We start from the raw sequence: 14667 nt of genomic DNA, 5'->3' as shown, positions 1-14667 counted from the left end.
GTACAGTACTGTTCATTGTGGGTCAGCATCCTATCTCTGACCAGGGTCAGGCCAGAGATTTTCCTCAACATCACAGGCAATGTTTTCTTTAGCCAAACAGCAGGGAAAATGCCCCTGAATGCCTGAGCCATCCATGACAAGACTCAAGAGCAATTTCCCCACAAACTTCTTCCATGGCTTAGAGAAGGTTGTTCTGTCATAGGGATTTCTGTCATAGTGTGGCATGGATCTCATTTGAGATTGTTGTTGTTCTTCCTCTTCCTCTGCCTCTTCCTCTCCCTTGTCCACCTCCTCTCATTTGGACAATTATTCCTTTTCTTCTGATATTTGCATTCATGATTTCAAAGTACAGATGAGCTTACCTTTGTATTCATTCCAAACCCCTGATTGCTTGTTGAGTATATTTGCTTGTTAGTGCTTACACATGGATAATTGGTTGGTAAGGGTGTTTGAATTGCGCTGTTTTGGGTTTACTTATCAAATGGCAGTGTTTTCTGAATGACATAATGGTGATAATTGTGTCTTAAAGTAAGAGGTGTGTTTAGACTTTTGCAAAGAAGTGTGAATGAACCTGAGAAATGTGTCAAAAAGGGTAAATTGTGTTTAAAGACTGGGGTACATGGTCTTTCTGCTAGGATTTGGCAAAATGGTTTTGTGGGGATGGCCTACACATACCATTTTTGTGTGTTAGCAATTGAGAAAAACTGTAATATCAAGACACATCTTAATGTTTTTTACTTTTTTTTAATGTCTCTGGTCACCAGTTTTACAAAGGCGCCTTTTGGCTTTGCAAGGCATTTGTAAGCGATTTATATGTGGTTTTGGCATGGGATTTTTTTGTGCATCTAAGGTTGAAATAACCAGAAGGGATTCTTACACTGGTAACAAGGAGGGTATGGAGGTTTCACAAGCCAGAGATATTAGGGTTTAACCGTAATTGTTCCCGACTTGGTGACGACAGCTTTGATGGCAAGGATCAACTTCATGACGTTGGGTGGTGTGGCAGACTTCGTGACGACAGCTTTGTTGGCAAGGATCAACTTCATGACGTTGGGTGGTGTGGCAAGCTTCTGATTCCGTACGCACACGTACGCACATACAGACACACGCCCGCCCGCATGCACATACACACACACACACACACACACATACACAGCTGTCTCACCACAAACCAGTGGAGACAGGGACCCCATCAGACCTGTGGTGTTTCCAGTGCTTCAGCAGGAGAAACAGCAGTGGGCTCTGCTGCTCCACCTTCTCTAGGTTGCGCAACGTCTGACACAGCAGATCCACGCGTCAGGCCAAATCCTGAGTATCTGGCTGTCGCCGGTTCCAAAAGTGGACAGATGCTCGGAGTCGTTGCAGGAGTGATAGATACAGAGAAAACGTTTGGCGTGAGAGAACCAGGCCACGTCCTGTTTGAGGCCTGGCTTTACTCTTTCCTGATCCACGTTCCTCAGAAAGCTCTCTAAAGTAGAACCAGAACCCTGGGAGATCCCGGCCTCCCAGACTATCTGCTCTGGATGAGATCTCAGCTGTGATGGATGGAGGTGAGGACTGAGGCGTAAGGACAGCCACATGCAGTCAGCTACAGTGTTCGTCTCTCCCAAGAACCACACTCCTCCCTCATCACACAGAAGGTCTGGGATTTGGCGCGCTGAGCGATGGCGGTTTACTCAAACTGAGAAGTGTGATGTGGCTGCCAGGTGGCTGCGTGCACCTGATCGATGTGTGGTGGTTCCTCTGGGAGACACAGCAGCTGTGCCGTCCACTCACTTTTGCTGAACAGGAGAAGGTGTCCTTCTGCTGGACAGTCACACCTGATTCCTGAGGAGATGAGAGCTGTGACCAGCAGTCACGTGGTCACAATTGTATTGTCTGTCCTCATTCACAGAAAATCATTTAGAACATTTTCTGGGACTGAGATGTTATCGACAACTTTGATACTTCCAGGATGCAAATGTGGCTATCATGAGTTTAAGGATGTTCATTCAACTATATAAGAAACAGACACAAGTTTGTTTACACAAGACATTTACAGATGGCTGAGTCATTAGGTACTTTCCGGTAATCACCCCTCCTGTTTCCATGAATCCTGATTTTGGATAACTTCACTCCTCAATCTCTGCCTCGCCTGCTGAGGTTGAGTCCAGGTCAGCCCAAATCTCTTCACCTGAAGCCGAGGACCAGCACTGCCTTGGAACTTGGGCCTTGTTTGGGGCAGTAGGCCAAGTGTGGAGCTGCAGGAGGGCACAGGATTTGCAGGAGAGAGGGCCTGAAAAGCCACAGGTTATAGGTCAACGATGTTGGCCGGGTAGCTGAAAGACCTGGTCTTATGAGGATTTCTCAGAAGCAGCCCCACCCCACCGGCAGTTTTCCTTCCAGGATGAGTTTGACGATAGGATTGATGTGCTGTGGAAAAGGCCAGCTGTACCACAGAGGCAGGGAGGCTCGGAGGCTGCTGGGGAGCCAAGAGGCAGCAGGGCAGTGCGGGGGGAGTCGGGAAGAGCAGGGAGCCAGCTAGAGAATGGAGTGAAACTTCTCCCTGCACGCTGAAAAACTTTTCATCACCAGTTTGCAGCCTAGGTCAGCCATGAAGGAAAAACACATTGATTTCCTCGACTGAAAGCAGGTGTAGTTTCTTTTTGAAACATAGAAAACAGCCTTTTACGGTGAACTCGGTCATCCATCTTCATATTTCTTCACACCACTGCTGACGTCTGCCATCATCTGCTTGCTTGTTGGCTCATGGTCTTAGTCGTCATTTTTCACATCTCCAACAACAATTGAAATAGCAGGAACATTTTAGAACTACCGTTTTTGACACATTAAAAGTAATGAGGTACGAGAACAAGATAGAACGTCTTCAGACTGTTTTCCACGGAAGCCCTGTTCTCTGTCTACTTGGTGGGGCCCTGGATTAACAAACAGAGTCTTTATTATGGAAATGAATCACAGTGAGCTATGGTGGTGGACGAGAGCCCAGGCCAAGCGCATATGTATTCTGTCAGTGGACTGTAAACCCCAGTACACTTCCATCCTGTGTTAAGAAATGAACTTTTGTCGTCAGCTTGCTCTCATGCAATTCGGACTAACAGGCCGAGATACACATCAAGATGTATCTTCTATTGTGTCATGTTCAACATTGAACGTGTTGAGTTTACAGGCTGGCATCGCCTATCAGGCGTTGTGATAGGCTCCTTAGTGAGGGGTACATGTTTTAAATCACCACAGAAACAGTCTTGACATAACACAGGGGTTAACAACCCCTGTTAACAACACCCTGTTTGGATTATAACCCCTGCTGTGGTAACAGTTGCCAGTGGCCTCCAGGAGATAGAGAGGGGATCTATTCCTCACTCTATTTCTGTATCGTTTTGGTATTTGGGGTTTGAAAATAAACCAGAGGTGCACAGAGAGGGGGGGGGTCTTTCATCAGGGAACCCCCCTGCTGTTGCCCGGGGATCTGATGAGTCATAGTTGCTCCTCTGAGCCTCTCTCCTGACTGCCCTCTCAGCCCACTGACCGGGTCACCATTGCCCATTAACTTTAACTCCACCGTCCAACCTGCAGCCCTGCCCGTGAAGGGAGGAGAGAGGGACGAGACCAGACACGAGGAGAGAGCGATGTGAAGGTCTATACGGGTCAAGGCTTTTGGCATGCTAGCCCCGTAACGCTTGTGCATTATGTAACACAGCAGCATGAAGTCTTTACGAAGGCATCACCGCTCCCAGATGAGGATCAGAACAGTTACTCTTTCACACAAAGTACAAAGCATTGCTTGTATATTATCAGAACTGTTCTTAAAGTTCACAAAGTTAACGACATTGTGACTTTGGAGAGGCTGACAGCATTGTTATTGGTCATTTTTAAGGGGCTTGCTCTGGCATGCTTGAGAAGGAAATTTTGATCATTGTGTGTCGACTGGCTTTGTGTTGAGACAGGTTTTACGCTCGAACAGGCTTTGAGTGCCCTCTGCTGGTTGATCTGATATTCTACACTAACAGTCATTTAATTTCAGTCTATACATATGGCGTGTTATAATATGATTTCATAATTGAGCAGACCATTCACAATGTTTTAAGCATTATTTGATCTATTAATACATTCATTTTTTTCTTTTTGTATGAACAGTTGTCATGTTTTACAAAACGGACACTTTGATCATTTGACACACAACTCATAAAGATTGGTCACCATTGCTTTACATGGCAGTCAATTGTGAGTGAATGTTTAACATCAAAATACATTCCTGAGCAATGATTGAGAGCATGCATCACATTCTCTGTGTGCCTTGGACAAACAATGTGGATCAGTTAGCAGGTTCAAAGTCCTGGTTAGTAATGTCTATGGATCAATCTCTACTCTCTCTGTTCATAGGCTGGAGTCACCATGCGTGGGCAGTATTTAGTTTTTTCACACAAGTAGCAAAGTAAGTTCATACAGTAAATGACACGCATATATATGTACGTACACATGTGCACTGTCTGGCATGTGGTTCACGTGTGCGAGTGTCTGCATGTGTGTGTGGGTGTGTTTGTGTAAATGTGCGTGTGTGTGTATACGTGTGTGTGTATAAACTGGGCGTCCGTCTGTCTTTGTGGGTCTGCTCCCTGGCTGAGTTGCTCCACTTGCTCCGTCTGGTTCTCAGAGGCAGGAGTGGACCGTTGCCATGGCCATGCCATGGGCAGACTCTGTGGGCATGTCTACTCCCTCCCTGAGGCTGTACACCTCAGTGTCAGGCTGTGTGGGCGCCAGGGGAACCATTGGCAGAGCTGTGGGACAGAGAGACAGGCAACAACACTGGGGTTAGACGGCCGGAGAACGACTGACTTTAATGGCAACTGCATTATGCTATACCAATGAAGTCATCTATTAGGGAGAGGACGGACTGGCGGAAGTAGATCGATACAGACACAAACATGGAGGTGATAATGAGGGACATTATCAGCGTCCAGCAGGTGAGCTCAGAGCTGCGGGAGATGAGGACCAGGGCTGGGCTTGAGGGGTTCCTACAGAGCTGGGTCTGTATATGAGCTACTGTGGTTCAGCTACTGTGACAGCCGAGGGACACTGTTCAGGAACTGCATGCCGAGCAGTCCTGTCGAATGGCTTGAAAGCAGCGTCGGAGCTTACATGGACCTCGCTCCACACCGCACACAGGTTTGAGAGGAGAAATATCTGCCACATGCAGATTCTCCTGCCTGGTTACACCTTTCATCAGTTCATATCTATGTCCCATTTATTAATTTAACCCATTTACCCCCCAAAAAACGTGATTTTGGCATGGTCTTTGAACCAGTCAGTGTAAAATGTATGTTAACGTATCTTGGTGTCTAAATGTACAAAAGTGAATAATCTGCAGGCACTCACATGTGGGAACAGGTAAGATGACGGAGGTGAAGTTGCTTGGCAGCTCGATGTGTATCCCTAGCATGTCTTGGGTCAGGGTGGGGGCTGGGGCGGGTGGGAACACCAGCACATCAGGAGGAGAGCCTACAGAGTGAGGCAGGGGAAAAGATTCGGAACGTGCTCAACATTGTCCTCGATGTCTCACTGTACAGACACCATGCCCATCCCAGACCTGACACACATCCTCAATAACCACGCCACTCTTATGGAAATGAGCAGCACGCCAAAACTCAGGGCCTGTTTCAACTGCTCCCCTGATCACCTCAGGATCCACTGGCCTCAATATTGGACGACCACAACGCCACAGCCCAGTATCCAAGAGGTATCCAGGAGAACGCGAGAGGGTCTTACCCGTATGAGAGCCGTGCCCCACGACCGCCCCCTCCCCCAGCAGCATCTCCTGCAGCAGGCTGTCCACCCTGGTCTCCCCCAGGAGCCGGGCCAGCTGCAGAGTCTCCACCATGTGCCAGGCCACGCTCTGCAGGGGGGGCAGCATGAGTAGCAGCTCCCCGAAGCGCCCCCTCTGTTCACAGGTGGCCTCGTCCAGGAGCACCTGGACCTGGAAACGCAGCTGACGCACTGCCTGGGGGCTTTCCAGGCCCGGGCAGTCTGGCATACACACACACACACATGCATATATACATATGAACGCACACACACATATACATTTACACGTACACATACATACACACACGCACAGACAGACACATATACATACACAGACACGGACAAACACACACACAGAGACACAAGCACATACATTATTGATTCACAAACAAATAAATAAATAGAAGCTACAGAAGCATTATTGGCACTAAGGGTTGGTTAGAAGTTAAAGATTTGGGTCATTGGAGGACAGTACTGGGAGCAGATGTGTTTATGTCTGTCGCAGACTAACTGTCTCAGACAGGGTGGACTGTTACTTTGCTAGTCATGCCAGTTTGTCTCCTGGCCCTCTGGCCTGACTCTGGCGCTATAATCACTGGCCATAAAGCCCAGCAGCCGGCCAGCCGGCCAGCAAGCCAGCCAGCCACCTCAACCTGCTAGCCAGCCAGCCAGTCAGACTGGGTTCCAGCCTGCCTAGACCACTAATATGAATAGCTTTCCCAGGAGCACGGTAAAACACCACCGCCTAAACAAACCAGTAGGTGCCAAGAACAAAGAGTGGGAGAGTCCCCTTGAGAGAGCAACCAACATTTCAAAATGTTCCTGGCAAACTCTTCTCCCTTGTCTGAAAGAGAGAGAGGAGTCAGGGAGGAGGGCCGACCTCTAGTGACCTGCGGACCAACCGACCTGGGGCGAAGAACACAATGGTTCTGAGGCAGGCGAACTCGCTGTCTGTGATGTTGAGCTCTCGGAGAGGCCTGACCAACTCCTCCAGGATGCGTGCTGCTACTCTGGAAATTTCCACCTCCGGACTATTCACCGGAATCACAAAGTCATTACCTGAGGCGAAGACACATAAGACACACAGTCCAATCAAGTCATACGCAATAAAAGTACTTACTAAAGTATGTTGATGTTCATCATTTACTATAAGTGTGACAGATGCATCACATCCCAGTTAAACTTAGTCCAGTACATCAGGCTGAAAACATGAGGGGGGGTAAGCACTGTGTTCGTATTGAAAGGTCCTTGAACTGATCTCTTTCTCGGGGTCTCACCTAGGAGGATGATGTCATCGTAGGCCAGGGAGCGTCGAGCCACCCCCAAGATGAGGTGTTCTGCAGAGTGTGCTCGCAACAGAGCTACCTGCACACAGACACAGCAGGGACAACGAGGCTACAAAGGCTGCTGGTTCAACAAAGAATGCTAAGAAGTGGACCCCAAACGACACAAGGACAGCTGGCAAGGCAACCATCTACTGATCTACCTGTTCACGCCAAACACCGTATCCTAGCAACAGAACAATCCATGAGTAACTCAGCTGTCTGCAGCCACATAGCAGGATGCCACGCAGGGCTAGTAAGACCGAGCGTCAAAGCTCTGTTGCTTGTCCGTACCCTGTCGTCCATGGGGAGGCTGCAGAAGTCGGGGATGCGCTTAGCCCACTCCACCAGCAGGAGGAGCTGCTGCTTCATGGACTCGCACACGTCCCCCACCTGGGCCATCTTCTTGGTGTTGATGTCACAGCTCATAGGTGAGGTCAGGGCTGAGAACTGAGAGTGGCACACCGTAATGAGAGGCTGCACTGTGGCCAAAGGTGTGGCTGTAATGTGGGAATGAACTGAGATGGATAGGGGAGGTGGTAGTGGAGGTGCTGGTGTAGGGGGGGGGGGGAGTGTGAGGTGAGGGCAGCTGTGACAGTCGTGAAGGGCAGAGCAGGCAGAGGCAAGTCGGGGAAGGTATTGCACTGTGACAAGAGACATTCCTAATCATTAAGAGAGAGAGAGTGTGGGAGAGGAGAAATGGAGGTCTCTCTCGCTTTGTCTCTCTTGCTGTCCACAATGCTGCTGAAAGTTGATTACAGCCCTGAGGCACTCTCACTGACTATTTTTAGAGAGATACCGAAGTCTTACCAATGGAAAACAGACCGGTCTCATTTTGTGGTTCATTTGTCAATCATCCAATTAATTTCAGCACATTCCTTTCACATGCAAAAAGAAGATATCTGGTTGTTATTATGCATTTGAAGCCAATTGAACACTGGCACACAATCCCAGCCCCGGCACCGCAATTAAATAGGCTGTGATCAGATGGAGGGAGTCTCTCTGGGCAATTTTGCAATTTCAAAGAAGTAACTGAATCCAGGCAGCCGCTCCAATCTCCAGGGAGGGGTAATGGCCGTCTGTCTAAAGTGCAGCCTGTATCCTCGAATCCATCTCTAGCCTTTATCTGAGCACTTCTCAGAAGTAGATAAGGGAGTGCTCTCTGAGCTGGATGGGAGACGGGGGCCCGGGCAGTACTTTGAGGCTGTGACACAAGTATGGGGGAGAAGAGGAGGCTTTTGGTGGCTGCGGGGTACCTGGTGGCCGCTGGCAGCCTCGGCCTGCAGCAGCATGCTGATGGACAGGGTGCCCCCCCCCTGCCCCTCGACCCTGCGGCTGCTGATGCGGTCGCGCTCGTTCTGAACAGCTGAGGGGGGAGGGGGGGGAGAGAGGGGTTATCGGGAGGTTTCAGGAAAGTCTATGGAAGAACAAGGTAACAAGGTAACATGTATGATGTATTTATCTATATATATATATGTGTAGATATACATGGAAATAATAATCATGAAACATGAATGAACATGAATCATGAAACATGATTGCCTGTTATTGAATTGAATTCAATAACAGGCAATATTCAAAATGGATCCCGAAGGAAATTCAAGCCTTTAGCCGTGACTTGCACCCGTAAACATGTTTCACAAATGGTGTCTAATTTGTCTCAATGTAAGGGAATAGCTGTCCTCTCTCAACCAGATGTGAGAAGAGAATTCCTACATTTTGTTTAATTCCTCCTAATTCACTCTCTCACTCTTCCTAAGTTCTTAAGTGTTACCTGCACTACATACATAACGCATCTCTAAAACCAACATACCAAAACCTACTGTGATACATTGTTAGGCAAAGGAGTGCGTGTTCGTACATCATTTGGAGTGTGTCCAGCAGAGCACCCTGTCTCAAAGTGACCCAGGCTTTCTCAGTGCCATTAGAGGGAGAGCAGGCGGCCTGGATGACCTCAGCCTGATTCCAGTCTGCCCCCACAAAGTCAGACAACAAGCCCCAGTCTCCAAGCAATCAGTCATCACTGCTGTCCTCTCAGTGGCCAATCAGAAGCCTATTAATCAAACTGGAGCAGGAGAGAGAGAGAGAGACAGTCTCTGCGTGGCTCGGTGGGATGATGTCACAAATGAGTTCTCTATGGAACATCAGTTAGCTGATAGATTGGACTTGACTCAGGACAGTTGTTTGGGGGATGTAAAAATAATAGCTGGTTAAGAGTGGTCTGTTCGAGTGAGATGCAATTTGTCCCCCTTCCTTTTATAGAGTACGCAAGAGCATTTGACATCAAAGACTTTGCAGTTAGGGCTGATTCCGTTTTGCTGTTACATCACATTCCCCTGGATTTATTTTTTTTGGGGGGGGGGGGGGGGAAGCGTGTCTCTCTTGAAAAGGGCAGAGCAAATATGTTCCCATACTCAACCATGTTAATTATTCATGTGAGCAGGCCACACATGGGTCCTGTAGACTGAGCTCTCTCTCCTGGTTATCTATGGCAGCCAGAGGGAGATAAGACCCACAGAGCATGGCAAACACTCACTCAAGTCCTTATTTCTCAAGAGAGACACATGTGGATCTTGTTGGCCATACGTTCTGGTGTACGTACGGGCTACCTCTCCGAGAGCCCCGTAACCCCTCTATTGACAGGCACTCTGCTCTGCCAAGCCAGGAGTGGGTATTGCCAAGCAATACCCAGTCCTCAGCCCAGGACATTTTGTACCACTTAGGTAAATATTGTGATTTGTCAACTTGTACATGTACCAATGTGTATGGGTTTTTATGTTGTGGCATCATAGACATGTGTCAGTCTTTGATGCTAGCGATGACAACATTGATTCTAAGGGTCGTACGTTGAGGTATACGTCATGAAATGTAATAGGACAGCAACGGCAGGAATCCCACCTTCCTTCCTCATGCCGGCTCTGAAACACTTCCGCAGTCTGCAGTAACGACACTGGTTTCTCTTGTCTTTATCCACGACACACTGCCTGCTGAACCTGACAAATCAGAAACAACGCACACACCAACTTAGACAGTGGAAGACAGGATATAGTTATAGGAAGTTATGATACAATCGTTCACTCAGGGACCAGGTAACTGTGATGGCTTCTGATCAGTCACTGTGGGTTACAGTGAGTGGGGAGACATGTATGAACACGCCTCAGTTACACTGAAAGGACACATTTGGTGGTCCTGTAAACTGCAAAATGAAAACTCATATAGTTCATATGCTGTAGCTGGGCTGGGGCTACTTCTCGCATGAGGGAGAGAAAGCTAACAGCTATATCTCACCATTGACTCTGCATCCTTAGTCATTGTATTTAGGTTATTGTCTCCTTGCCTGGACAGATCCCAAAGACAGTGGCCCTGAAGTGAGTTTTCTATTCTTAGATTCTTTGCTACTTCCATCCATACATCTCACTTGACAATAGGTGACAACCTTACCACCATTCAGCCATCAGCGATTGATTGAACACCTTGAAAGAAACAACTTCTCAGTCAGTGTCAGCGGTGTTATATTACATACCCATGCTTTATCAAAAGGCAGGCTCGATTCAAAACAAAACTAGCACAGTACACATAATATGCTCGTCCTGTTCCGCCGCTAGTGGAATGAGCACTGCTGGGGATGCTGTACACTGCACAGCAGGTCAGACTGAACGCCAGGCCGTCCGAGCTGAGTTGCTGGGTCTGCCTGCGACGTTGGTGTGTCTCACCTGCAGGTGTAGGCGTGGTTCTTGCGCACGCTCCTCCTGAAGAAGCCCTTGCAGCCGTCGCAGCTGGAGGCGCCGTAGTGTTTCCCCGTGGCCCTGTCCGCGCAGATGGAACACAAGCCCCCGTTGGTGTGAGTCGGCTGAGGTGAGGGCTCCGGCTGCAACGGCTCTGTCGTCCACAACACAACAGAAATGTGACGTCAAGTGTTTTTGAGGGCTGCGCGCGTTGTTGCTTTCTCTCTCTCCCCAAAACTCGGAGACAGACACGTCAGGCAGTGTGTTGCTCATCTCCGCCTCAGGCTAACATTAGATGGTTTTGAGATGTGGCCTTGCAGGGGGGCGGTTGTACTTTGTGGAGAACGGGCTCCTATTGTTTCTCTCCGGTGATGAATAAATAAACATGTGTGAGGCCGCGTTAACAAGCCCCAACAGCACTGTGTCTGAGTATGATGGCTCAGCCGAGAGACTAGCATCGCAGCGTGGCAGCTTGCAGATAAGCACCAGCTCACAGCCAATCATTAATCACCCCAATCATCAGCTAAGGGCTTTAATGAAACCTGCTACAACTCTGTGAAGAAGAATAACCTTGTTCACACAAAGACACCCCTTCCCTCAGACAAAAACGTGTTGATTGTGAGCCGTGGCCAAAGGAATAATCAGGGGGTGTTGTTTGACAAGCCTGGTGGGGGGCGGGGGGGGGGGGGGGGGTGATGGTGCTCACAGGCAGAGATATCACAGCGCTGCCAGGCTCATTGGCCTCTGAGGATCACTGCTGCTTATTACTGAGAGGAACAGGAAACTCCCCATTCAATTAAAGCAGTTACAGGTCAGTGGAAAGCCAAAGTCCACCACCGCTCTCTGGCTAATTTTACACTAGGAACTACGTTTTAATTCAATCTCCCTCGGTGTTGCTCTAAATTGTGTCCTGTCAGTATTCGATCGCTGCCGGATTGTCTCTCTTAAAACCACTGACCGTCAAATGCACTCTGGTGGCGTAGTGATCCGGCTCTAGCATGGACAATGCCCTGCGGCTGTAATGTATGTAAATTACACACTTAGAGTAGGGAGACGAGGCAGCCAGGGATTACAATTGAACATGGAGAATGCTTTCTGTGGTCAAAGTTCAGTGAGATTAAATTAAGAGATTAGACTACATCTGACGCACAGTTATCTGTGGAGAAGTGAAAAGCATCTTCTTTCAAAGTGCTGTAGAAAAGGACCTGCTTCAGCAGAACAGACTCTTAATGATAATGACAAAAATATGATTAGAAGGGATGTAAGTGGAGGAAGATGGAGGTCTTTAGAAATCTCCAGCCACTCTCTCTGCATAACAACTGCATCCGCAGCCTTTTGTGGGCCGGTGTTATTGCAAAGACATCAGTCCACAGCATTTTTGTGCTCATGCCATGAGAAAATGACCTTAAAAATTCCTATCTGTGTGAGAGAAATCAAACCACTGGACCACACAGGCTTTGTGAGTCTGACCTTCAGTGAGTAAGACATTAAGTAAGAAACACTTTTACATTTAAGAGAAAGTTAAACGACGTGTTAATTCATGAACAAAATATCCATGTAACATCGTACATCACGCAATCCAGTTTTAGGTGTATTCTGTAACGTGTGTGTCATGTTTTCGGGTGATCCTCTGGCAAACCTGTGTTTGGGCCTTGTAGTCCACCAGAGAGTAACCCAGTTGGAGGAGGTGACCGTACCTGCCATAGCGCTCTCTACGGGGAACACCCTCAGGTTGTCAAACTCCAGCAGGGTGTAGGAGGGGTCCAGGGTAGGGCTGTAGTCTGAGGAGTCCAGGTCCAACACGTTCCCAGTCATCTTCATGGTGGAAACAGTCTGTCAGCAAGCCTGAACAGGCCTAGACGCAGAGGAAACCGAGGGTGTCTTCCTGCTTGTCCAGAGAATCAATGTGCTCTCACTCATTGCATAATAGACCCCCCTGTTACCGCTCCAAGTCTTTTTCTTCCTTTTACTTCTGGTCTTTTTGCTCTGTGTTCAGTTCTGTGTCAATTAAAGTCCTGCTTTTCTCATCCCATCATCTGGTACCATGTAGTTTCCCTGATTGAACAATGTTGTATCCTTCGGTAAGTATTGGACTAGTTATTCCAGATCAAGGTGACAGAGTCTAACTGTTCAGAGCAGTCAGAGTAAAAGAGAGACAGAGATTTGGCCCACTGTCTGTTTGCTAGCCTCCTATCAGACTCTGGCAAATAGAGGGGGGAGGGTGTGCAAGCAGGTAAACACGAATCACTGTGAAAAACAAAAAAGAGCATACACAGTCATGTAGGCAGATCAGTCATTATGGCGCTGACTATCTTTATCACCTCCACGATGACTTAACAAGGAAACACAAAACCCAAAGTGTGACCAAAGGTTGCGGTTATTGCCTTTTGTTGAAGGCTTCTTGGGCAATGCCTTGTTTTTCTTTTCATTACCACTGATAAACACTTCATGTGGTCTAACCGAGTGGTGGACTGGACACAAATGGTACAGTAGCCTATACAGTAGCAGTGCTACTACATACTCCACCACTGGGGGCAGGGTTAGACAGTTCTATGTTTTGTTAGTCCCAGCAGCCTCTGTAGACTCCCTAAGCGTGTATCTGTTTGATAATGGAGAGGGGCCTGTTTGTTCACCTTTGGCCGCGTGGGGAGTGGGCCATCAGCTGGTTTGAGGTATCGATCAGAGATAGAGTGATAAGAGGAGTTTGTAAATAAAACGATACCCCAGGCCCCTATACTACACGTAGCACTCACACTGAAGGTCTACTTGCTCTACAGTCAATTATAACACTATAGAAACAAAGCTCACATATGTTCTGGTGGATACCATGCTACTGAATGCTGGTATGTTGTGTGAACCTTATCAGGGGAAAAGGAGCTCTCTTTTGAGTGTTAAAGTCTGGAACAAAGCAGTGGCCGGTAAAGTCCTTCATCTATTTTTCATCCAAAAATGGACAGACATCTCATATTAAAATCCTTCATGTTTAAGAGGCTAAATTCCCAGACATCTATAAAATTGGATGTCTGGGTTGAGAGAGAATAAAGGATTTCAGAGCCAAATCTCCAAATAGCGAATGCTTTTAGTGAAAGCAATCAATATGTGATGCATATGATCAAATATTATAATAACACAGGTCAAACTGAGTATGCAAATGTTATCATAACCCTCAGTCCGGTCTGTGACTACACACTGATGGCAACACTAAACTGTATGTTTTACTGGAGTCACGTCAACTTCAGCTACCCATCTTTGAAAGTATGTTAATACTCATGCTGGTCTATTTTAAGAGTAGTTTATATTAGCAAAAGACAAAGATTAGTGTAATGTTCTGGACCTTGATCCGTGCGCCACTGTGAATAGGGAACGAAAGGAGGAAAGAGTGAACGACACAGTGCGAGAGAGAGGTGAACGTGGCCATATGATTTTTACAAATTATAACAAATTATATGTCAGACCTCATATCAGCTTTTCCAGCGGCCATATCCATCATGCTTTGGTGTAATGGGATTTCCTGGGTGAGCAGCACTCCTTCCTTGAATGTCAGGCCAGGCTGCAGGTCAGACCTCCCCTGGCTGAGGCTCTTGCGTTCAGCCTTTGTTTAGGTGATTGATGGCTCATAAAAAACTGTCAGTCAGATGAAGAGCATGACTGCCGGACGGCTCTCTGAGTCCTCATCGGGAAGAGATTAAAAATGACCGTTAGATTTTGATTGTGTCGCTTTTTTATTAAGTGCCGTGCGCACTGCAGTCTTATTACTTCAAACGTGTTTCTGTCACTTTAGCGTACGTACTCCAACTGTTACACAGAATACACTGCAAAGC

General features: G+C 47.6%; 1 protein-coding gene across 1 annotated transcript; it reads right to left on the bottom strand.

The window, feature by feature from the left end:
* Window positions 1-4060: 4060 nt before the first annotated feature.
* Window positions 4061-13059, bottom strand: hnf4b (hepatic nuclear factor 4, beta). Its single transcript, XM_062471651.1, has 10 exons — window positions 12544-13059; window positions 10835-11000; window positions 10020-10114; window positions 8378-8487; window positions 7416-7571; window positions 7077-7164; window positions 6706-6858; window positions 5764-6021; window positions 5374-5496; window positions 4061-4775 (listed from the first exon to the last, which is right to left on the bottom strand). Exons 1-10 carry the CDS (start codon window positions 12665-12667, stop codon window positions 4648-4650), a joined length of 1401 nt encoding a protein of 466 aa, XP_062327635.1. The 5' UTR covers window positions 12668-13059; the 3' UTR covers window positions 4061-4647.
* Window positions 13060-14667: the final 1608 nt, after the last annotated feature.

Source organism: Osmerus eperlanus, chromosome 10 (genome assembly GCF_963692335.1).
Source record: "Osmerus eperlanus chromosome 10, fOsmEpe2.1, whole genome shotgun sequence".
Lineage (NCBI taxonomy): Eukaryota > Metazoa > Chordata > Actinopteri > Osmeriformes > Osmeridae > Osmerus > Osmerus eperlanus.
Note: the sequence above shows the minus strand (reverse complement) of the source record. Positions and strands in the feature narration are given on the sequence as shown.

Bases quoted from the DNA above. Each gene is read 5' to 3' on its own strand.
- hnf4b (XM_062471651.1), bottom strand. From the start codon at position 12,667: ATGAAGATGACTGGGAACGTGTTGGACCTGGACTCCTCAGACTACAGC. The intron at 8,488-10,019 runs GTGGGATTCCTG...CTCCCCCCTCAG, and splicing joins AGCCGGCATGAGGAAGGAAG to CTGTTCAGAACGAGCGCGAC. The intron at 5,497-5,763 runs GTAAGACCCTCT...CTCACTCTGTAG, and splicing joins GGGGCACGGCTCTCATACGG to GCTCTCCTCCTGATGTGCTG.